This window comes from Pogona vitticeps, chromosome 9 (assembly GCF_051106095.1).
Source record: "Pogona vitticeps strain Pit_001003342236 chromosome 9, PviZW2.1, whole genome shotgun sequence".
Classification (NCBI taxonomy): domain Eukaryota; kingdom Metazoa; phylum Chordata; class Lepidosauria; order Squamata; family Agamidae; genus Pogona; species Pogona vitticeps.
This window is the reverse complement of record NC_135791.1, coordinates 25,520,700-25,545,312: the sequence shown is the minus strand read 5'-3', so window position 1 is coordinate 25,545,312 and position 24,613 is coordinate 25,520,700. Positions and strand designations below refer to the sequence as shown.

General features: G+C 50.1%; 1 protein-coding gene across 6 annotated transcripts in view; it reads left to right on the top strand.

Moving 5' to 3' along the window:
* DMPK (DM1 protein kinase) overlaps positions 1-24,613 on the top strand; it is a 36,615-nt gene that overhangs the window by 9,523 nt on the left and 2,479 nt on the right. For 3 of the 6 annotated variants that reach the window (XM_072979914.2, XM_072979915.2, XM_072979913.2), the window contains exons 3-14: positions 11,731-11,822; positions 13,451-13,534; positions 13,843-13,938; positions 14,168-14,316; positions 17,347-17,440; positions 18,177-18,377; positions 18,886-19,149; positions 20,709-20,794; positions 21,498-21,606; positions 21,769-21,911; positions 22,837-22,934; positions 24,451-24,527. In XM_072979914.2, coding sequence (XP_072836015.2) covers positions 11,731-11,822; positions 13,451-13,534; positions 13,843-13,938; positions 14,168-14,316; positions 17,347-17,440; positions 18,177-18,377; positions 18,886-19,149; positions 20,709-20,794; positions 21,498-21,606; positions 21,769-21,911; positions 22,837-22,934; positions 24,451-24,527 — 1,493 coding nt within the window. The remainder of the gene's footprint in view (positions 1-11,730; positions 11,823-13,450; positions 13,535-13,842; positions 13,939-14,167; positions 14,317-17,346; positions 17,441-18,176; positions 18,378-18,885; positions 19,150-20,708; positions 20,795-21,497; positions 21,607-21,768; positions 21,912-22,836; positions 22,935-24,450; positions 24,528-24,613) is intronic. The other 3 variants (XM_020787309.3, XM_020787308.3, XM_020787307.3) reach the window with 2 other exon arrangements.

Sequence of the window (24,613 nt, the reverse complement as noted above, 5' to 3'; positions counted from 1 at the left end):
GCTTTGTCTTAAATTAAATGTGCCGAATGAAAAGCAAACAGAAAACAAAAGTACTCGTGCAGGTTTAAGAAGGAATAAAACGCACAGATGAGTAATGTCTGTATTAGAACCAGCCAAAATGCCATGAAAGCTTTTATTTGGCTGGTTCCAATAAAACTATTTGTCAAATGAAGATGTGTGCCCTGTGACGAGCTCCTGTTTGCCGTTCAGCAGCTGTGCTGTTTGAGGATGATCGGCGGTGTGAGCCGGCGCATCTAGAAGGTCCCATTGCTGTGGAAAGCTGTCTGTCGAAATTTCTTTCTCAAAAATTCATAGATATTGGTGTGTTGGCGAGTTGCTGTTGAGAATGTCTGCACACGCCTTTTTGATTCACAAGGATGTTAGCCGTTGTGCTTCCAAACTGATATGAGACGTTTTGTGGTCTAGATCGAGATGCTTTGAATGAGACCCAGACAGAGGTTTCCATATTTTTTTTTTCTTCTATTATCCTCACTTGCTTGAAAGATGCTTTCACCCTTGTCGGTAAGCAACATGCAGCCAGAGCTTAGAAAATTCACTTCCACCTCCAAAAATCTCCCCGGCTACATGTAGTCCAAAAGGGAAACGTTTCAAAGCATGGACTCCCATGCTGGCGCTCTCTGGACCTTCTGAAGAAGCAGTCTGTGAGTCCACAAAAACTCGTGTTGTGTCATAAATCTCTTAGATTCAAGGTGCGACACGGTGGTCAGTGACTTTGCTGCTGCAGACTGACGTGGCTTTCCCACGGAATTGTGCTTTAAGTGTCCTCTTTTCCAGAAGAGTAGACCTGGAGAAGGAAAGGGTGTTTGTGAGCCTGGAATCCCTGCCTAGATCTTGCTGTGAAGTCACTCATTTGCTGGCCTCACCTTCAGCATCCTTACCAGGGTCGTTTAGCCCACCTCGTTTCTACAACTCACCCCATAGACTGCTTCCTAGCTGAGCTGTGCCCTGGCTGAAATTTTTTTTTTTTTTTCCAAGAGGGGCCCCAACAGAAACATGGGCTTATTAGGTTCTCGGCAGTTGGCTGTCAGGGTTTAATTCTGGAATTTAGATCGTTCTTGACAGATGTCAGCATGTTGCAGAGAGTTGGAAGCAGACGGAAAGGTGCCTGTGCACCAGCAAGAAGTAGTTAACCCTTGCCCATGTCCTGTTGTCACTCCAGCAACCTGTGTGGTGTGTGTGTGTGTGTGTGTGTGTGTGTATGCGCATGTCCATTTGGCAGCTAGACTGTTCAGCATATTCAGTGCTTAAGCAAAAAGGTGCTACCTTTCAGGTACGCCTGGTACTGTCAACCTAGTTGCCTTCTGTTCTATTTATTTATTTTATTTATTTATTTTATTTCTATCCCGCCTATCTGGTCATACTAGACCACTCTAGGCGGCTTACAATCGGAGCAACAATAAAATTATTAAAAACATTACAAATAGACAGAAATAGAAATCAAAGAATATAAAAGAAAAATCATCAGGGATTATCTGTTGGGAAAGCCTGCCTTTACATCAGTGTTCTAGTGGCAGATGTGTGTGTCATTAATGAACAGGGAGAGAAGCACTTTGCATGTCCCCAGTGGCACTCTCATTCAGCCTCTCTGGCCCATTCATCACTGCACCACAAATCTCCGGGGCCTGCCATTTTATGGTCTACAAATCCTTTTAATGGTGTGCTGCCATAGGCTGGGGAACTCAAGTGAAAAAGCCTGTGTGTTCCGTTGGCAAAGGGAGCACCTTGAACACTTTGAAAAACACGGCAGCGGTGTGGCTTGAAAGAGAGAGAGAGAGGAAGGAGGGGTAAAAGAAAGAAAGGCCGTCTCCATCACTCTCTCACAACGCTGTAGCAGAAATGTGTTTTGGGGGAGAAGAGGAGGAAGGAAAGAGTGTGTGCTGAGTATTCTTGTCATTTCCCCCGAAACCCCTGCAGCCACCACCACCAGCCACCCTCAAAAAGCAAGCCCCGGACCCCACCCCTTGGCTGTGCACACTGCCTTTTGTGGACAAGATGGCACAACCTAGCCCCCCTGCCCACCCCACCCCACCCCACTTCCCGAGAAGATCCGGGTCTCTCTCTGTGTGTGTGAGAGAGAGTGTGTGTGTGTGTTGTTCCTGGGCTTATGCGGTGTGTTGCTGGGACTTTGTGAAACTCCATAAAAGGAGACCTGCTTTAGGCACAGCTGGGGCCCCGTTTCCCCTCCCTTTTCCCTCTTGTTCCCTCTTGGTTCCAGGCTGTGGGGGAGAAAAAGCAGCCTCCTCTTCTTTCTGGATCCCGGCTTACAAAATTGCTGATCTCCAATCAGGGCCTTGCCTCCCTTTAGGTAGGGTGAAGTGACCTGCAACAGATTCGGGCGGGGGCGGGTGTCTTTGAACGGCAGCGAACCAGCCATTGCTTAGTCTGCGGTTGAACTGTGGCTAGCTCAGGAGGAAGGCTCTTTTGAGGTTTTGCAAAAGCAGTTCTGATCAGGTGGAAGGGAAGGAACAGCAGGCCCAGTACAGTCTCCAGGGGTTCACAACTCCTGTGCCAAAATAGAAATATCACTGATTTCAGCGCTGTTTCCTTACTAGTCAATGGGTGTAGAGCTGCCGTGTGAGCTATAGGCGTTTCCTAGCAACCTTTGCCCTGATTCCATGGTGGTGGTGATATGGTTACTATTAGAGAGTCATCGTGTGGTTAGGGTCAGGAGAGTCTGCACATGGTCTCAATCCCCCTGACATGGGGGAAAAAAGCTTTTCAGAAGCAGCCGTAGGCCTGTGAGTGCCACTTTTGGCAATTAGCATGCTGGAAAAGTTTCCATGCCCAGGAATTTCTCTCTCTCTCTCTCTCTCTCTCACACACACACACACACACACACACACAAACACACACACAGAGAGAGACACACACAGACACACACACACACACACACGTCTTTCCCCAGTAACCCAGCTTGCAGTCTCTGAGGGCCCTTGTGGAATCTGAGAATCGCCACCAGCCCAGATTCCCAACCCGCCTTGTGCCCGAAATAGGAACCCGACGAAAGAGAGCAAAACTAGCCACTAGTTTTGGGAACATCTAGCGAACACCCTGGGTCATCTTGGAAGCGATCCGATGCCCCGTTCCTGGCTGAAAGGAGGAGAGAGAGAGAGTATGTGTGTCTGAAGTGGCCCAAAATATGTGTGAGTCTCGAAGCAGCTGCCTGGGCCACCTAGGGTCCTTGTCCGTTGAGACCCGTTGGAGGCCTTCGCAGGTCACCCCGAACGGACCTGCATGAGACCTGCTGATTGAGCCTGTCATCTGCCATGTGGAATGGTGCTCAGCCATGCTGACTAAGGGCGTGATTGGGAGGGGAATCCCATGGCAGTCGAGACCCCTTGCAGAGCAGCCCGGTGCAACCGCACGACGTGCCAAGAGATGCGCTCCAGACCGACTCCATCTGGAGCTTTTGAGGTTTCTCCTTTTCGCGACCAGGTTGGAGTGATTCCTCTGTAGACAGAAGGGTTGCTTTAAGAGAGATCGCTCCCATTCAAGCAACCCTTTCTGGTGCAATCAGGCACACACTTCTGCAGGTGTCTGGTCGCACACTCAGGGCCTATCCACACTGTGAAATATGACACAATCCCCTGGGTGTTTAAAAGGTCCTTATCTTCAGTGCAATTTCTTTTAACTCTTGCTACCCATCCAGGAAGGCAGAGCTATTTTGCATCTCAACGAATCGTCCCCAAAAGATTGCATGCCTTTAGCCCTGTGCCAGAAAGATACCAGCCACCTCTTAAAGGGGAAGGATGGATCGTTTTTAAGCAGAATCACAAAAGATGTCTATCAGAGATTCATATATCATAATTTTATGCCAGTGTGGACAGGCTCTCAGATTAATTTGTTGGTGCATATTATTACAGGCGGGGGTGGGATAGTTTAGCAGTAAAGCAGCGGCTTTTTATGTGGAAAGCCACAGGTTCAAATCCTCTTTAGTTAAAAGTAACAGAGTTTTGAAATAACCAACCAGTGACAGCTCATCAACCAGGTGGAGAGGCTCCATTCCTCCCAAGCACCCAAAATTCAGGGCACGCCCCTTGTTCCTGGCCACAAACCACCCCCTCCTGCCACTAGGTTCCTTTAGCAGGGATAATGAAGATGTCATGAAGTTACATTCCAAAAATTAGTATGAGTGAGACAGAAATTATTCAATTGGTGTTGTGAGCAATGTTTGCTAGGCACGCTTGACATTTATTTTTAAAGAGCATCTTAAGGTGCCATGCTGAGTAAAGAAACAAGTTACATTTCTCAGCGTTGCAATGGATGATGGCGATAGGCAAATCTCTAATGCTGCAGAGCATTAGCTGTGACCCTTTCTGATTTTTAAAACTTTTGAAATCTAGAACAAATCAAGCCTGACCTTTCTCTGGAGGCAAAGTAATGTTGCATATTCATAGGGTCACCCTAAGTCAAAAGTGATTTGGCAGCCCCTAACAGCAACTAGGTCTGTAAAATAACATTTTAAAATGTGTAATATATATATAACAGCCTCATGGTCTGACTCAGGCTGAAAAAGCTCCCCCTGTTCATTAGGAGATTTTGGGTGGGAGATTGAGTTGATTAATCAGCAGCCGTCAGCCAGCGAATCTTTCAGAGGCCAGTCCCTTTGCAGATGAATGACTGGGGGGCTAACGTGTCATTCCGCCCTGCTGTCTCTCTTGGCGAATAGAACAGAACATGCCATTCCATCTTCCAGGTTTTGCTAGACGTTTCCCCAGATCATACAGGAGTTCAGGCATTGATGAAACCAGCAGTGAAATTAACAGGCGGACAGACCACAGAAAGTTAACTGTTTCCCCTTGGTGTCTTCAGGACACACACACACACACACACACCGGGTTTCTTTGGAAGCTTCTAAAGGATCCTCTGAAAGAGACAGACCATAATAATGCAACACACACAGTCCCAGAGCATGCTGAATATCATTTATCGTGTGTGAATCAGGGCAGAGCTTGAAAAAGTAGCTTCCTTGGACTACAGCTTCCAGAATCCCCAGCTAGCATGGCCTCAGCAGGATCCTGAGGGTTGCATTTGTTTTTAAAGGACTGTTTCCGAAATCCTTCACGTTGTAGGGATGATGGCTACAAGAACATTTTTATTTATTAGTCCCATTTCCGTCTGCCCACCCCTGGCTCCCCTATTATTCTTTGCCATGACTGTGAGTTAGGTCAGGCTGAGGGAGTGTAACAGACCAAAATCACCCCCGTGCATTTTGTAGTCTAGTAAGGATTTGAACCCAGACCTTCTGAGGCCTAGTCAAAGTTTTGCGTCAATTTGCCCCAGGCAGTTTGCCCTAAAATCCATTGCAATATGCAGAGCCTCCTTAGGAGTGGCCCAGGGATTTTACCACAGGAGGTGAGCCAACTATAGTGCAGAAGCAGTGGTGGCCAGAACTATGTGATATGTAGCATCTTGCCCAGCACTAAGTCACTATTAAATCTGTCTTCAACATGGCTTCTGCTCTATTAATTGGTTCACGCCATGCGGCCATATCCAGGGACAGTGGTACTCACAAGGACTAGATTCAGCATAATATGCAAAACACAGCATATTGAGAGCCCTGTTTTTGCTTGATCAAGTTCCTAGCCCTCAAGGTAACAAGGTTGGGCTTGGAAATGTGAGGCCTGTCCATGTGAAGATCTCAGACTTCTCCAAAGCCCGTCAAGGACTGCATGACATTAAGCCTGCTGAGAACAGAACCAAGTTGTTATATTTAAAAAAAAACACACACACACACAGAATCACAGGAAAAGACCAGGTTGAAAGTCGGGACAAATGTCTACATTCTGGACCAAAAAGCCCAGAATTCCAGTAGGAGCCAGTGGCTAAGGGATTTAGGTAAAGGTAAAGGTTCCCCTAGACATTTAGTCCAGTCATGTCCGACTCTAGGGCACGGTGCTCATCCCCATCTCCAAGCTGTAGAGCCAGTGTTTGTCCGTAGACAGTTTCTGTGGTTACGTGTCCAGAGCGACTAGACACAGAACGCTGTGACCTTCCCAACGAGGTGGTCCCTATTTATCTGCTCTCATTTTTATATGCTTTCAAAATGCTAGGTTAGCAGGAGCTGGGACAAGCGATGGGAGCTCCCTCCATCGTGTGGATTCGATCTTACAACTGCTGGCCTTCCGACCCTGCAGCACAGAAGCTTCTGTGGTTTAACCCGCAGTGCCACCACATCCCTTCAGCTAAGGGATTTAGGAAGTGGCAGTTTGGTAATGTTATTTCCCCCAAATTCTCAAACTGAGCACTTTGGATGGTGCCTAGTGCTTCCCAAACTTGGGTCCCCCCAATGTTCTTGGACTGCAACTCCCAGAAACCTCCCGGCCAGCACAGCTGGTGATGAAGGCTTCTGGGAGTTTGAGTCCAAGAACATCTGGGGATCTCAGGTGAGGAACCCCTTCCCCTGCAGGTAAGACTGAGGCAGACTTGGTTCCTGCCTAAGAGGGGAGCGCAAGAGGAGGGCCTGCCCCTCAAAGTCAGAAGAAGCAAAGCACGCAAGCCCGGAGATTTTCTGGGCCTCCTTTGACAGCTCAAGAGCATCCTGGCTGGCTGGCTAGCTACCTAGAGCGGTTGGAAGAGGAATGGTTCCCCTGGATGGCTGAGATGTCATGGATGGCTGGCGGAACCCCTCACGATCTCAACCATCACCCAGTTCTGCCAACTGCCCCCCCCCCCGGCGCCAGACCAGGGCGGTGGGAGGAAAGAAACGGAGGCCGACAAAAAGGAGCCCAGTCAATCCAAGAGTGGGGTGAAACGAGGTGAGGCCAGGCCAGGCCAGCCTGGCGATGGCGGAGGCAATTCCCGAGAGGAGACACTGTAGGTTTTTCTGAAAGGTGGGAAGGATGAACCGGCTGCGATGGCTTGTTAAGCATCTGCTGATTAGTTTTAAACTATGCACATTATAAAATACATCCCCGGCTTTAATGAAAGTGGCCATTCTCATTAACTTGTGGCAATTTTTAGGCTTCGGAAGAGCGCCGGCTTTTATGAGAGCTGGCAAAAAGCTCGACATTGCCTCAGCTGACAGGTTATCCTCAAGGGACCCGGCTGGCTGGGGCGTATTTTTCCATGAGATTTGGGGGAGAAAAAAGTTTTGCTGTTTGTTGATGGATGGGGGTGGAGTGGGGGAGAAGGCATGGATACTGGCCCTGCCTGCTCATTGTGTCTGATATGGTACATTCTGTTGGAGAAGGTGGTCTGCCTTGGTTCTTCAGCAGACACGGAATGTCAGCAAACACATCAAGATAGCAAGATGAAAAGCATCTAATATACTCCCTTTTTTCCTTCATCATCCTCTTCCTCACTTTCCTATTCTGCTTTCCACCCTTTCCACGTTCTGCTCTTGCCACTTTCGATCCCACCTTTCTCCCAGCTATGGAGGGAAAAAATGTGGCTCTCAACCCGTCACTTAACCCTGCAGAGTGTCCTTCTGCAAGGTCCAGCTGCCAGACTCCAGCTCCTCAGAGGGAGATCTCTCTCAGGTTTGCTGTATCTGAACCAATGCCCTTCTTTCTCTCTCTCTCTCAGCAAAGATCCTGCAAACAGAGGAGGTCACCTAAAAGGGAGCGTAAGCGCATTCGAGAAGCAACGAGTCCTGGGGGAGAGGGAGGTGACATGAGGTCGGCACGGTGATGGCAACGAAGATGAAGGTCTTCAGTTCCTTTGCCAGCAAACTATGAGAAGGCAGTGGTTAGGATCAGAACATTTAAACAAAACAGAGACACCAGGCCCGCAGATGTATTGTCGTGACCTAAAGCCAAAGGAATCTTAATTTTTCAGAAGATATGATCAGATGTAATACATCTATTAACAGTGCTTTATGGAGGAACACTTAATCTGTTCCCCACTCCCCCCCAGCCCCAAATCTATAAATCAAGTATATTAAAGGAGTGAAATAAGAACCTTTACACCTCTTCCCCCTGGACCTCGAGTCCCACAGAGTCGGGGAGGGCTTACCCCTAGAGGGCTGCGATTCCTGTGTTTCATTATAATACTTCCATCGTGGGTTTTAAAAAAAAATATTGCCCTGTTTTCGACCGCTTTATTCGCCAGGCTGTTGAACAAAACCACGTTGCATAAGCCGGATCTTCAAAAATGCACCCTGTTGCTCAATCGGTGGAGACGCTGGACCTGGTGGAAACACAAATACAAAACAAAACAAAACAAAACAGCCACTGCCGGGTTTGTTTGCTTTGGACTTTCTGGGCCGGTTCCTCTCCTGAGTCGCTCCTCCTTTGCTGTTGCCAAGAACCAGTCCTGGCCGGCCCTTTTTTGCCTCTTGCGGTGGCTTGGAGGATGAAGTATGGGGCGGCTGCCTAGCAACCCTACATTCCCCAGATGTTATTGCCATTGCTAGGCAACCACAAACACTCCCTTGCTCCCTCCCACACCTCTGTGTTTAGGGTTCTTGGGCTCAAACACCCAGAAGCCTTCCCCAGGAGCTGGGCTGGCCGGGGTTTCTGGGAGTTGCAGTTCAAGAGCACCCAGGTGACTTTCAAGGTTGGGAAGCGCGGCTCTCCAGCAGCTCTTTTCAGCCCTGCCAGATCATGTCCTGCATCTTTAGCTGCTGTGAAAGTGTAGGGTTGGTTCTCTCCCCCCCAGGCCCCTAAAAGGTGGCCCGGCAACCCTTCCCCTCTGGCTGAACCTAGTGAAGGCTTCTGGGAGTTGCAGTCCAAGAACATCTGGAGGCCCAAGGTTGGGGACCCCTGATCTAGGGGACAGGCTTGAGCATGTGCAAAGGGCCTTCTTGGTGGCTGCTCTTGGGCCACATAAAGCGCTTTCCTTCTGGGCTTTGCAAGGAAGGACCTTTCTCTTGAGACAAGGTATTCTTGGGCTGTCTTCTAGACCATCTGGGGAAATAAGAGCTTGTAACAGATTGATCCTTTTAGACCTGCAGAGCTGGAAGGGACCGTCGAGTCCAGCTCCTGCCCAGGAGGCACCAAGGAAGAATCAAACTCCCAAACTCCGGCTCTGCAGCCTGAAACACTGAGTTATACAGCAGTTCTTTTCTTTTTAGCAACACCTTTCACATTTGTTTTTGAAATTTGAAAACCTTCAGATGTGTTGGACTACAAGTCCCACTTTCCCCCCACCAGCCTGGCCAGTGGGATGATGGAAGCTGTGGTCTTATAGCCAGGAGGGGCATTTAGCCAGGAAAGCTATACTGTCCAAACAGGGACAGAGAAGAGCTCTGTGAATTTTCCAAAGCTTGGAAAGTTTTCTCCCCCCGCCCCGACTGCAACTCCCAGAATGCCCAGCTAGCCAAACTCTGGAGAACTGATCCAGTCCCCCAACCCTCCCCAACTGTCAGCCACAACAGGATCGAAGCCTAGTGGGTGGTGAGACAGAGAGAAAGAAAAGAGGAGGTTGTGGACCCAAAATATGTGCCCCTGGTTTGTTCGTCTGTCTGTTACGTTTATATCCCTACCTATCCCGGGCCCAGTGTGACATAAATGGCTCTCTTCCTTTCTCCTTACAACAACCCTGTGAGGTAGACCAGGCTCAGAAAGCCTGATGGGGCCGAAGTTATCGATTAAATCTCACGGCCCCATGGGATTTGAACCCAGGCCTCCTCCGTCCTAGTTGAGCGCTCCAACCTCTAGGCTGCACTGCCGTTACGGATGGGAAGGGCAGCTGCTGGATGAGAAGGCCTCCTGGTCGGAACCTCACAGGGCTTTTTTTAGGCTGTACAGAAAAGGCAGGAGAGATGAGCCAGCCGCTGTGTATACGCATACCAGGCTTTTCTCTCCATGGTTTAATATTTACTCAAGACTTTTGCACTCCCAGAATCCTGCCTCAAAGAAATCCCATTCCAAGCTGCTGGGTCACATCCTTAAGCTATTTTTAAACTTGTTTCTCTCCTCGCTCCGTTCGCTCGCTCGCTCGTGAACGAATCGCCAATGACATCTTTGCGCCTTCTAGCTTCTCTGGTGGCTTCCTCTTTCTGTCACCATGTGAGGAAATGGTTTAAGGCCTGACGGGTGGGGGATCTTGCCCCTTCCCGGAGAGAGGAGGGGGCACAAAAATATATATCTCTTTCTCTCAAAGATATGCCAGCCAGTCTGGTAGCTGACTCATCCGTTTGACGCCAACGATGTCTGGAGTCACCTGACCCGCATCCTGGCGGTAGATCACGTGACGGGACCCCCCACACACACCCTCACCCCCAGCTGGCCACACTTTTATTTTAAGGCATGAGAAAGCCCTTGCAAAGAAACATCTGAGTCATGCCAACCCAAGTCCGGCACTGTCGTTGCTGTATAAGGAAGCTCTGGGCAGTTATTAATATTTGGAGGGAGGTGGAGCGATGCTGGAGGGGGCAGCTGAAGCTGCAGCAGGCGCCTCCCCCCCCCCATGCAGCAGACCCTGCTTCCCCCTCACGACCAGTCTCCATCCCTCGAAGGGCCATTAGCTATCCTTGAAAATAAGAGCGAAGCACACCTTCTAGCAACTTATAATAGATCCAAAGTCATCAGATTCCCGGTGCTCCTCATCGTGCTGCTATGTGTGACAGAGCCACCTCTCTTAATCCTTCGTCACAATTCCACCGTTGCCTGATATATGGCATCTATTGAGCACAGTCCAGACATTTCAGTGCGCTTTGTGGGCGCGATCGGAGACAAAGGTGGAAAAAGTTATTTTTAGACTGCCTAACAGCTGCCAGAATCCTCCAGCTGTCATCCTCCATGGCCTTTCTAGCTGGGCGATTCTGGGTGCTGTCATTGCCATCGTCATCATCCTCCCCATCATGTCATGCTCACGTTCCAATTGTTTCCATGCGCATCATCCGGCATTCAGGGGGTAAGCCTTTGATTTTTATAGGGATGTTTTGCGTTTTGCTTTTACTCCGCCTGTACTAAAAATGCTGGACCTTGCAAAGAATGGGCCCCACAGCAAAAGCTTGGCTTAAATTAGTAGAGAAGGAGAAAGGTCAGATTTTAATTATATATTTTTAGTGCAGATGGAATGCCAGGGAAGGCCAAGCAGAAGAAAATAATGGTTCTCCTGGATCAGGCAGAAAGCTAAGAACAAGCTATACGTTACGGAGCGTGCATCAGTGGAAGTGAGAATTACTTGTAAGATAAGAAGGTCTGATTGCTTCAGCAGGCATCTTTCCATGCTTCCTATCGTTTTTACAACTTACCTTGCTTCGTTTTGTGATTCGTCTTCCAGACATAAACACAGGCTTCATTAGCAAGTCTGGCTTCTCAGTCACAGAGTGTAGCCAGAATCACATCTCTTGAGAGAGTGATGCTTCTAAAGACATGCTATCAGTAACATACCTGTTGGCTCTTAGTTTAGCTTAGCTTCCTCTTTCCAACAGTGGACAGATTATTTATTATTTTACTTAAATTATGTATTTTATGTATCCTTCTGGGCAAGCAGGCTTAGAGAGGACCACTCACCATTGAGCCCAAAGTTCTTTAATACTGAGGGAGATGGGAAATAAATCTCCCCCTTTCCCTCTCTCCCCTCTTTTTCTCTGGCTCTCCCAGAGAGAGAGAGAGAGAGAGAGAGAGAGAGAGAGAGAGAGAAGGAGCTTTCTCTGCAAGACAAATATTTTGCCCTGGGTTGGTTTTGAATCTTCTGCAGCTTTTTTCTCTCCCCTCCTTTTCCTTGTCTTGTTGTGGAAAGTCTACATTTACCACGTGCGAAGCCCTTTCCCTCCTTTCTCCAAATAAACCTTCCTCGGCTTCTCTTTCCCTCCAGCGGAGCCGGTGACGTCCAGACTGAAAGAGCTCCGGATGCAGCGAGATGATTTTGAGATCCTCAAAGTGATTGGACGAGGGGCCTTCAGCGAGGTGAGGGATCCAGGAGCCTCGTCACGCAAACAACAGGCAGGCCCCCCGGGGGTGCTGTGTCCCAGCAGGACTGGGTGTCCCGCTGGACTAACCTTCTCCACAAACTTTTGCATGCATAGAAACAGAGGTGGCGTCAACCCTTCATGGGAACATCAAAAGCTTGGGTCCATCACAAGAGCTTTGGGTAGGATCCTTTCCTAGCCCTACCTGGAGATGCTTAGGATCCCCTGGTGTCTCTCATCCTGACATGGACCTAGTCCAGCCCTATTTAACCTTCCGAAATCTGATGAGATGAGGTGTGTTCAGGGTGGCGTGCTGGTACTATTGACCCAGAGATTCGTAAAAGGGTAAATATGTCGCATTCAGCATGTGTAACAAAATCTAAGCTGACTGGACAGTTCAGTGGTTTTCAGGCCATCTCATTGCAGAGCCAGAAGGTGGGAGTTCGATTCCCCGGTGTGCCACCTAAGAGAAGAACCTGCTTGTGTTGCCTTGGGTGAGCTGCGCACCGCCCCAGGGGCACCCTTGGAAGAAGGGGAAGGAAGGGTGAACCCCTTGTGTGCGTTCTCTCTTTGGAAAACACAGAGAAAGGGTTGCTGTAGGTCAGAATTGACTTGACTGCACATGATTATTTATTATAACACAATCAAAACTAAAATCTTGGGGTATCGCTAAACTGAAGAGGTTTGTACTGTATCATTACCAGCCTTTCTAAATGACAAAACTGCTTCCTCAAACACAATGTATCTAGACCCACTGGGGGATTCTGGGAAATGTAGTCTTGCACATCAGGAGAGTGCCAGGTTGAGGAAGGCGGATCCAGAAGATGATGAGAGTTCTTCCCCACCCCCACCCCCGTCCGCCCACAGTCCCATCCTTGATCTGTCCTTGATCCCCTTCCATTTATGCTGACTCTGATGTTAGCTTCCTAGTGGGGTGTATTAAAAGATGATCTGGCCGGCTTGCATTTGTGGGGACCAACATGGCAAACAGCCTGAAATTCCAAGGAGAAAACCTAGAATCGTAGAATGATTGTGTTGAAAAAGGGGCCTATTTTTTTAATTTATAAAAATAAAATAAATAAAATAAATTGAGCCCAACTCTCTGCTCAAGGCAGGAATCCAAATCAAAGCAGATCTGACCGATGCTGTCCAATTTTCTCTTGAAGGCCTCCCGCGCTGGAGCGCTCACCGCCTCCTTCTAATTGGTTCCATTGTCGTACGGCTCTAACAATTGAGACATTTTTCCTGATCGTCAACCAAAATCTAGCTTCCTGTAGCTTGAGCTAATTATTTAGTGTCCTGCACTGTGGGATGACCGAGAACAGATCCTGCCCCTCCTCTGTAGGGCTACCTTTCAAGTATTTGAAAAGTGGTCCCCTCTCATCCCTCAGTCTTCTGTTCTCAAGGCAAAACATGCCCAGTCATTTCAGCCTTCCCCCACTGGACTTGGCTTCCAGCCCCCTGATCTTCCTGGTGGCCCTCCTCTGAACTTGCTCCAGTTTGTTGGCCTCCTTCTTCCAAGTGCGGAGTCCAGAACTGGACGCAGGACTCCCGAGGAGGCCTGACCAGTGCTGAATAGAGGACAACCGGACGGCCTCTTCTCTGGCTTGTGTTTTACCTGTGCAGGTGGCGGTTGTGAAGCAGAAGAGGACGTCCCAGGTGTACGCCATGAAAATAATGAATAAATGGGACATGTTGAAGCGAGGAGAGGTAGGGGCGAAGGTGTTTTATTTTTGAAAAAAAAATACCTATGTTGTGTTATGAGCTGCCTTGGATCCCCAGCTCTGTGAGGAAGGTGGGACGTTATTTAAATGAATCAACGAGCTTGTCCACACAGCAAGGGAGGCAATTTGTCTTTACCCATGTTGCGGAATCGAGGAACCCCGAGGCTGGCTGACAGTATTTTGCTCGGAGCCCAGGAGTGATCCGTGGCTGAGCTGTCACCGAAGGATGCTCAGAAGCCAACCTGAGATCACCAAAGGCGGGGCCTCCGGGCTGTCCTTCCTTCTTTCCACCAGGTTTCCTGTTTCCGAGAGGAGCGGGACGTTTTGGTCAACGGGGATCAGCGCTGGATCACGCAGCTGCATTTTGCTTTTCAAGACGAGAATTATCTGGTGAGTGCCGTCGCTGGGCGTGAAGGAACGACTTTCGAATGCTAGGAATGACAGGGCTTGGCCAAGCCTGAGAGTGGGTTAACCCTGCCTCTGGGTAGCTCTGGGATTTAGGTACTTTAGCTCCAGGGCTGGAGGTCAGGTGGATGGGTAGAAGATAGGCAAGACTTGGCTGAAAAAGGAATGAATCCTCACTGCTTTCTCTCCATGTTTCTCACCCCCCACCCTGTAGTATCTGGTCATGGACTACTATGTCGGGGGTGATCTCTTGACACTGCTGAGCAAATTCGGGGACCGCATCCCTATGGAGATGGCTCGGTTCTACCTGGCCGAAATGGTGATGGCCATCGGCTCCATTCATCGCCTGGGTTACGTGCACAGGTGAGCAGGCTGGCAGCGTGTGTGTGTGTGTGTGTGTGTGTGTGTGTGTGTGTGTCGGGAGACCTGGGGTGAGTTATGGGTTGGAATCTCTCATCAGAGGAGGGACCAAGGGGAACCCGAAACCTTGCGCGTTGTGTGGATGTGCAGCAGACCCTAAGAAAGGTTTTGTCCGCCTGCAGACGTTGCTTTTTCTTCCGATGGATCTGCATCCCTGCTTTCATGTTCCAGAATGACTTGCTTGCTTTTTGCAGGCGTTGTGCCTTTGCTTATTGCTTTTTTCGCTGTTTTTCATTGCTTTCGTAAAGGTTAAGAGTTAATAAGAAAGCAATTAACATTCTTTCACACGCACCCTGTCCTTTTTTACCCCTACCTCTGAATTCTAAAACAGGTAAGGATACTTGCCTGCCAGGGGAGCGACCTTGATCATAAATTCCAAGACAGGCAGACACGCCAAAATCTCACAACTGCAGGGTCTTGAGTTTCCTGCCGAAAATTAGCCAACCCCAAACTCGCTCTCTTGCCTGCTGGTAGGAATCAGAACTGGGGGGTAAGGGGGTATTTACCCCCTCCCACAAAGTGCCCTCTGGGATTTCTGGGCTAATCTGTTGGCAGAGTTAACCCTTCCAGCACCCTGGTGTTGCAGTTCAGGTGGGGCAGGAAGTTAAAGACTTCCTCATCTGTCTTCTGTTTCCCAAAGAGGCCAAGGAACATCTCTCTCTCTCTCTCTCTCTCTCTCTCTCTCTCTCTCTCTCTCTTTCTCTCTCTCTCTGTGAGGGGTGGAGGGGTGGGAGGATGATTCCTCAGCCTTCGTGACTAACATCCCACCCACCCTCCCAGTTCGAACCGCTGGGTCTCTGAGGTTGGCTAGGCCTCCATGCGCTCTGCTCGCCTGCCGGAGCCAAAACAGCCATAAACGTTGTCCTAGATTCATAATCGCCTAATTCATCTCATTCTGAGCAAGGCAGCCTGGGCTCCCCTCCAAATCACATGGGCAGCCCGGGCTTGGGAATGCATGGAAACGCTGGTGGGGGAGCAGAACGGAGGAGACGAGAGAGAGAGAGAGAGAGAGAGAGGACTCCCCAGGGGGGAAAGATGGGTCCAGTGGGTGCCCTTGGAACAAGGCCGGGCGCTCCGCTTGGCCCTCCAAATAATCCACCCAAATACACCACACCTACCCATCCGAGAGAGCCAGTGTGGGGTACGGGGTTGCCGCTTTGGACAGCGACTGTCTGTTGGAAGATGCAGGTTCAAATCCTGGCGAAGGCCCAATGAGATTAGATGCCAGGCTTTGCAGTTAGGAGGTGAGGAAACGTTCTCCTTCCAAAGATGGCGTTGTTCAGAATTGCTCAGTCTGCACAACCCGCTTGCCCTGACCGGTCACCCAAGAAAAGCAAGCTGACTCGCAACTTACGAAGCTCCGAAACCTCATGCAAGATCACGTAACTTCTTAAAGAGCTCTGCTTTGTAATGGCGGGCTCATTGTAAGAGCTGCTTCCACTCTGAACCCTAAAACCCACAAGGTGATATTCTGAACCTCCTGAATGTACAAACCCAATTGTTATTTCTTTATTATTTGTTACTTGCCCATCCTGCCTTTACACCACATTTTTATAGCTCTCATCCGATTGCTTCATCCTCCCTGTTAGATCCTACCTGTAAAATAAGTCAGGCTGAATGAGCGTGACTGGCCCATGTGAGATTTCATGGCTGAGCAGGGGCTAGACGGTTGTTATAAGCCATCAAATCACCTCCTATTTATTGCGACCCATGAATGAGCCCTCTCCAAAATGTCCTGTCCTCAACAGCGCTGCTCAACTCTTATAAATCCAAGCCTGTGGCTTCCTTTATGGAGTCAATCAATCTCATATCTGGCCTTCCTCTTTCCCCACTGTCTTCAACTTTTCCTTGCATTATTGTCTTTTCCAGTTCATTTTGCCTGTCCAAACTCCGATCTGATGCTTTAACCACGACACCATGCTGTCTCTCTTGTAGGTGTGGTCCCTACATAAATGGATGTCTCAGCTCTTCTGTCTCCCACCCCCATCCCCTAGGACTCAAAAAAACATCTTAATGCCCTGTTAGGATGATGGCTGGGTTTCCTCTTCTCCTTCTCGGCAGGGTTCCCCAAAGCTTTTGGGTGGGGTGCCCAGCCCTCCTCCTGTCTTTCTGCCCTACTTTTTAGCATTACTGCCGGGCGAATGGCTGCGAATTTGATGAGGAATGTTTTGGAGTTAGGAAGGGAGCGAAGGCTTGGCAGGGAGAGCCCTTGGCTGCATCATGCAATGCGGAAGAGCCTTGATTTTTCAAGTAGGATGCTAGAAAGTCCATTTGGGGGATGATCGCTCTCAAAATCTTCCAGACAGGATGCTGTAAGGGTGACCCTGGAAGCTTTGATAAAAAAAAACCACCCCACAACTTTTACATACTGTATTTTTTGCACCATAAGACTCACTTTTTTCCCACAAAACAGGGGTGTGGAAAGTCTGTGCGTCTTATGAAGCTAAGAAAACAGATTATATTTTCCTGTTTTCTTCTCCTAAAAAATTGGTGCGTCTTATGGAAAGGTGCATCTTATGGAGCAAAAAATACGGGTACTTTGGAGTAAATCCATATCTATATGAGGTTTGAGAACTATAGTTCAAAAAGTTCCTTTCCAAAAATGAAGATGTCTTTATTCTGATCCCTGGTCTTTGTGTTGTTGTTGTTTTTGTAACTGTAGTTTCTGGTATTTAACTAAGTTGAGAAAGCCATGCACCAGGTTTCAATCCAAGACCCCAGTTCCAGTCTAGAATGAACTACAATACGACTGATCTGAGAGTCTCTGAGCATGTGCAGAATCTGCCTTCTTAGACTCATTAAGGGAAGACGAGAAAAACAGCTTGTTTCCAACCAGCTCAGGAAAGACTGTCTTTGAGGACAGGGCCTCAGCATGGCTGATTTCAGGAATTAAGCCATGGTTTTTATGCAGCCTGTCTCACTGACCAATCTCTCTCTCTCTCTTTCTCTTGACCCCCAACCCCACCCGGGCAGAGATATCAAACCAGACAACATCCTACTTGACCGATGCGGGCACATCCGACTCGGAGATTTTGGCTCTTGTCTCAAACTCCGCGAAGATGGGACGGTGAGACAGGGATGTGAGTGGGGCATAGCGGGGCTTAGCTGCAGAAATAGTTTGCTGCATGAAGGCTGAATTGTGTAATTGTCTCTCTCTCTCTCTCACACACACACACACAAACAGAACAATGAGATGTAGTCATGCCCTAAATATCATGGTTAAGGAGGGCTTCCCTTGTCCCCGTGCTACCATTTTATGCCAGGCTGTCTCAGGGCTCAACTCTACATTATAGCTAACCTATCATTAGAAAGGGAAATTCCTTAACAGCTCAAAGCATCTGACTGGCAGAGCAGGATATTTTCTCTCTTCCTGTAACGTGTAAATTAACCTCATTGTTTTTATGGTGGGTCTTCTCAGCAGAGCCCAGCAACTTGTTTGCAAGTTCCTATTTTCTCAAACACAAAAATTACCAGAATCAGATATCTAGAACATGAACATGATTTCAGGTACGGTGGGCCCCGCCCATCCGCTGGATCAGCATTCATTGATCCGTTGCCTGAAAATATTAAATAAAAACCCACAGAAATATGTATTTTTACCATTGTGTATTTACCAGAAATCATTAAAGGGAGCCAGAGACAATGTTACCTATAGCGTTCACTATTTCTGCGTTTTTCGGCATCTGCGTGCGTGTAGGTGTGTTGGAACCAATATCCGGTGGGTCCACGGGCTGGAACGTTGTTTTCTGACCCAGCAGGGGTGCTCTCCTGATTTCCCTTTTCCTTGGTCTCGTGGCGGCTAGGTCTGCTCCACCGTGGCCGTGGGCACCCCGGATTACCTCTCCCCTGAGATCTTGCAAGCCGTGGAAGACGGAGCTCCTTCGTACGGCACAGAGTGTGACTGGTGGTCCCTGGGAGTCTTCGCCTACGAGATGTTCTTCGGCCACACCCCTTTCTTTGCCGATTCCGTGGTGGAAACCTACGGCAAGATCATTCATTTCAAAGTAGGTTGCTGGAAGCGCCACACAGCCTGCGTGTCGGCCTGTGTGTGCCTGTTTATTACTTTTTTAAAATTGCACTTGTTTACTCCATTTGGTCGTAAACCTCCCGGAATGGCCTTGGTAGCCAGATGGGCGGCATATGAATTCAGCAAATAAACAAACTACAGGAAGCCAGATTTAAGATGAATATCGGGGGAAAACTTCTCAACTGTTAGAGTGGTACAACAAGGGAATCCACGACCTCGGGAGGTGATGAGCAGGGCTCCAACGCTGGAGGTCTTCAAGAGAAAATCGGACCACCCTCTTGTCAGATCTGCTTTGATTTGGATTACTGCCTTGAGCGGGGGGGGGGGTTGGACTGGATGGCCTTAAGAGGCCCCCCCTTCCCACTCCAGGATTCTAGGATACAGTTAAAGATCAAAAATCCATCTGCTGTAGGAAAGGCTCTGACCTTCATGGCTGTAAAAGAGGACTCAATAGTGGGTGATCTTCTTAACTTTTCTTTCCGAAGGAGCACTTTCAGTTCCCTCTCTCGGCGCCGGACGTCCCTCCAGAAGCTCAGGCCTTGATCGAAGGGTTGATTTGCCCTCGGGAGACCAGGCTGGGGCGCCACGGAGTCTGGGATTTCCAGCAGCACCCCTTCTTTGCCGGCGTCGACTGGGAGAACCTACGGGACTGCGTGCCGGCCTTTGTGCCGGAATTTGCCAACGCCACGGACACGTGCAACTTTGATGTGGTGGACGATTGTCTCACTGACATGGTGAGCGGGGGAGGGGTACGTGCCTTTTTTCTCTTTTTTTTCCTTCGTATCCCCCCCCCTTTTTCTCCTCCTCATTCCGTGTTGGTTTGTCTTTTTTAAGTGTAGGCTTAAATTGGTTTAGTTGATTTCACAGCTGAAAAGAGGCGTGGGGAAAGGAGGGTGCATGGGACCTCCCTGGCCCCCCCCCCAGGTAGTTTCTGTGACCCATCCTCCTCCCCCTCGTGGCCTGGCCATGCTCCCCCAGCAGAAAACAAAATTGGGAAATGTTTTTTGAGAGCGCAAGGTACGGGTGCTGGATTTACCCCCAAAGGAGTCGTGACTTCACCACTTCTCCCCAAGCCCTTTGGCATGAAACGAAACCCTCCTAATTCTGGAAGTTGCTACATTAAAAAAAAGAATAAATAAACCCTACACTTCAGAGGGTTATTATGGGCTATGGTGGCTCCTGCAGGAAGAAAATTGCCCCCACCCTTCCAAAGTGGTCCACATCCTGGCACGGGGCCTTCCGAAGGCAACCTTTTGCGACCGGAAGCCCCGCCGAGGACTGTGACCATCGTCCACAGCCACCACCTCTGTGGGAAGGCCACCTTAAGGTCTGCCACGGAAATCCAACAGACTGCGATGGAGCTTGGGGACCTGTCTTAGGGCCTTAGAGCTCCTAAACTCACCCAAGATTCTGGGACACGTGGTGCGAAAATGTAAGTTTCCCAACTCCTAATCTGCCTGGCTATTTATGGTTTCGTTCCCCTTTTTGGTACAAAACGGGGAAGCCACTGAGCCTCAAGAGGTAAACACTGGGGTCCCTTCACTGATGTGCTTGTCTGGTTTCCCAAGAAACGTCGCTTGTTTTCATCCAGGGTTGTTGGCCCACGGTGGTTGCACACCCTGGTCAGAATCCCATCGCTCATTTTAGGAGCTGAATCAGTTGTAGAATGGGGAGAAAAAGCCAGGAGCCCATCCCACTGATTCACTGGAGCTCTTCCGGCTGGGAACAGCCACCGGCTTGTGGCCACCCAGGGCTCCTGGGAGCCCCGGTGAGGCCAAGACTTGCAGGGCTGGCCTCCCTTCTTGAACAAAACGGAGGGTCACTTGGGACGCACTTGTACGCTGCCGGGGAGCAGGGGCTGGAGAGGCCAAAAGGGACCCAGGAGGGCATCCTTAGGAGCAAAACCCGGAATTGTGTGAGCTCTCCGGCATAACTAGGTATTCGCCGTGTTCTGAATGGAAGGAGTCCAGAACACACAGAAATTTTCCAAAGGGCAGCAGCCTTAATAACAATAGCGGGAATTGTGTTGTTATCGATAGGGACACACATGCAGGAGGGGCGGCTTCCTTTCCCTGTGCCTTCACAGCACAGGGATGGGAAGACATTCAACAGGTGAAGCTCCTCCCCACTCCACGGCTTCCGTGCAAGGAAGGAAGAGGCTGAGGACCCCGTTCCCCCCGCGCTGCACCCTGCACGAGCCCAGGAGCCTTTTCAAGGGTAGGGGCGAGGGAACCCGTACGAGCGACACTCGTACCGCGTCTGCTTCCAGTTAGAACTAACCCCCCCCCTTTCTGTCTCCCTTTCTTAGGAGACCTTGTCGGATGTGATCGAGAGCTCTCCGTTGGGGGTGCAGCTGCCTTTCGTGGGATATTCCTACACCTACTCCGCCGTGAAGTAAGGAGGCTTTGGAATCGCTCAGTGGTGCTTTGTAAGGGAACCCCGAGGTGGCTTCGCTCTGCCCCGTGACAGGGCTGGCCCGGAGGGTGGCTCAGAAGGAGACCCTGTTGTCGGGAGAGCTGTTCCCCCCCCTCCCCTGAAAGCCCTGGGAGGACAGAGGCGAAGGCTCAGGAGGCCAACTCTCTCTCTCCAGGTCAATGTGGCAGGTCAAGGTTGCAAAATTTCTTAGCTCCCCCGTGAAGAGTGAGCCAAAAGTGGTTTTTTCAAAATTGAGGTTTCTGCAGTGTGGGCCAAATGTCTCCGTGGGGTTAAAAGGAGTGGCTTTTCCCCTCCGAAAGCCAAGACACAGGGACCCTGCGAGGAGTGGCTGATGGATCAGAAAAGCATAGACAATCCAGCCAAAGCTTTTCATTTCTAAAAGTCCCTGCAGCGAGGCAGCCGCCGGTCTTGTCATTTAGTTTTGCTCAGCAAAACAAACCAAAACAAAACCAAAACAAAAAACAAAACAAAACCTTCTTACAAATTCAACAGAGGGTGGAGACCAACAGAGGATCTCTCACTGCCCTGCAGCTGAGGAGGAAAATGTTGTGATTCCTTATTCTGGCGCACGAGAAGGGCAGAAGGGAGGGCTGAGATGTCCCCTGTGCAGGGCCCGTTTTCCTCTTGAGAGGAGATCTGTGAGAATCTCCCTTTCTCTCAGACAGAATGAGCCCAAGGAAGGAGGCCAGAGCAACCTCGACATGGAGGTGGACGGCACCGGCAGGATCTCATCGGGGGAGCAAACACCCAAGTGTCCCCCAGAAGAGCTGGTAGGTTGCAGAAGGAGGGCCAAAGGGCTGATACCAAGGGATGGCCGGCCATGAAGGGTGGGCATTCTCTGTGTGTGTGTGCGCATGCGCGCGTCTCTCTCTCTCTCTCTCTCTCTCATATCCACGTCTGGTTGAATGGATGCCTGCTCTGCCCCCTGCTAGGCATGCAAACTGCCAGATGGGCAGAAGCTGGACCTTGGCACCTTTCTCGAGTTGCAGTCGGCGCTGGAGGAGGAGCTGAGGAGCCGGGAGACGCTGTGTCAGGAGCTCAGCATGGTTAAGATGGCCAACCAAACCTTTGCCAGGTGAGAGGGCAGGGGAAATCACTCCCCGGCCTGTTCACCCTCTTCGTCCACACGTGTCCACTGACCAGCGGTCCAGGAATCACAAGGGAGCTTAAGAGCCAGGGCGTGGACCGTCAGGCCCTGGGGCTGAATCTGGGCCCTGTGGGGTCCCAGAGATTCTCTGGATGGCTGCGCCCCCTTCCCCGGGACCCCATTATTTCTGGTTTTAAATTTTGTGGGGGTGGGTGGGTTATCTTCCGTTGGAAAAGCCCGGATGGCCACTCCTAAGCCTTAATCCCCACCAGCGAGAGATTCAAGCTGAAAATACTGCAGATATTTCCACTCCCGACTTTTCACCTTATTCTTGCTGGCATGCACCTTCTCCGTTCCCAGATCTCTTTGGCCGTGGGGCGGATCTGTATTTGCCGCGGCGGGCTGGAGAGGCAAAGGTTTGGATGGGGCAGGTAAACAGGAACATGGGTTACAGAGTCAGAGAAGAGCCTCGAGGTGCTTTGTGGAAGTGGCCCCATGCTTAAGCGCCATAGGGCAAGCCAGACCCGCTGATCGCTGGTCCCCTCTTCCCCTCCCCACAAAACTATTCACCTGAAGTTTAATATGTTACTTGATGAAATTGATTAAAGCTCCCAGGAATACGGGCTGGAGAACCGTTGACCTTTATGTGCGTCTCAGCCGTGGCTTTTGTCACGTCTCTGCCTGTAATGAGACAAGCAAAACCCATGACTTGTGCCATCACAGTCGATGGGTGACCTTTTCCATGCCCGGGTGTTGCCGTTCGGTGCAGGGTTTTGAATGGGGTTGGAAAAATGAATTGCTGGTAGTAAGAGCAAAGAAATGCTTTGGGTGGATTTGGGAGGGGGTGGCTGAGTGTCCTCTTCCTCCCCACTCTTCCCATCGCAAACTGACCATCTCGTCTTCCCCTGCGCAGCCAACTCAAGGAAGCTGAGAGCCGCAACTTACAGCTGGAAGCCCAGATCAAACGCCTGGAGGAGCAGATTGAAGGGATGAAGGCCGTGGGAGAGGAAGGCAAGTTTCATCAGGCCCACCTCCCACTCCACTGAGCAGCGTCCCCTTCCTTCTGTCCTCCCAGTTTAGCCTCCTGCCGAACTTCCTTCCCACTTTGGAAGGATTTTTCATAGCCGTGGGTGGGTTTCCCAGAGGTGGGCGGGCAGAATACAGTACCTGTTTTTGAACCTCCAGTTAGAGTAGCCTAGGGAAGAAATGGCCCTTAGAGATAATCCGTCAGGGGCAATTTAGGGTTGCAGAAACTTCATCCAGGCAAATTTGCATGTTTTTTTGGGGGGGAAATCAGACTTCTGAGGGATCCTCCTGCTTAAAAGCTGGGGATGAATCGCAAAACAAAGCCACCTGGTTTGCAAACGTGTGAGCGAAATTCTTGCTGTGACATGGATCTTCTAATGATAGGTCTGTTTCCACCCTCTGTATTCGAACATCAAAGCAGGAAAGCTCCCCTTAGCAGCTCTTTTAAAAGAAGGTTTGCCTAAAACATGCAGGAGGTGCATATCAAATACATAGACTGTTTGAGGGCGAGGCTTAGGGATCCCCAAATACTCCATGATTCAGGCACTGTTGACTGTTAGGGTTCTGCTGGCATGGGGACTGGGAGCAGAAAGCAAGCGTGGTGTCCGCACAGAAGCCAAAACGGGAACAGGCCCCAAAGGGAGACTCCTGAATCCGATGGACGCCCTCCGGAGTGAGCCAGAGGGCAGGAGATGGCAGACATCTGCCCCCTTGATTCATTGGAAGCAAAGCAGCATATAAATGCAAAGCATACATAAGGATCCAGAACCTTACAGGAGGAACCCCCTCACACCTTAGGTGCTCCATTCATTTTCACCAGAGAAGCTGTGACATGTCCGCTTGTGTGTGGGGTGGGTGGGTGGGTAGGTGTATGCATGTGTGTGCAGTAGACTCTGCGGTGCTCCCTCGATCCTTCTCCCTCCAAAACCGCCGGTCCAAGCGGGTCCTCGCTCATCAGAGCGGTGGCCACTCGGCTCCTTAATCTGAGTTGCACATTCCGGGGGCTTGTATTTGAGTATTCATAGCAGGGCTCCCCATCAGCTACATGGGTCCCTCCCTGAAGAAAGCAAAACAGAAAGCGCTTCCCTGCTGATTCCTTTAATTGCCCAAGGGAGCTCCCCACCACCACCAAGAAATAAAACAAAAACCATGTTAATGAAAAATAATAATAATGCAGAGCGGGGAGGGGGTACAGAAGTAGCTTTCCAAGGTCTATGGGCCTGCAAACCTCTGGAAGTCTGCTCATCTTGCTTTATGGTGTCCGCCCTTTGGCATCCATATGGGGTGGGGTGTGAACTGCCGGCCTCTGAGCACGATGTGGCATGCATGGCATCCATGGGCTTCTCTGCCCTTCTCCCCCCCCCCACCTTGTGTTGTGGCTGCTTGCATGCCTGTAGATTTGTAGTGGCTTCGCTGCAGACGCTCTCCTCTTTCCTTCCCCCCCCCTCCGTTCCCACCCCCCCCAAGAACACTGGGCCCCACATTTCTCTTTTCCTTCCAGCTGCCCTGGGGTGGAGCCCTCGCTGGCCCCACAACCACCCGCACCCTTTCTTGTGCTGCCTGGAGCGCCCTGTCGATGTAAGCCAGCCTTTGCAGGTTGCCAGACCTCAAGAGGGAAGGAAAGGGGGAGGGAGCTCAGGGTAGGGCTTTCTCCTGGGGCCACA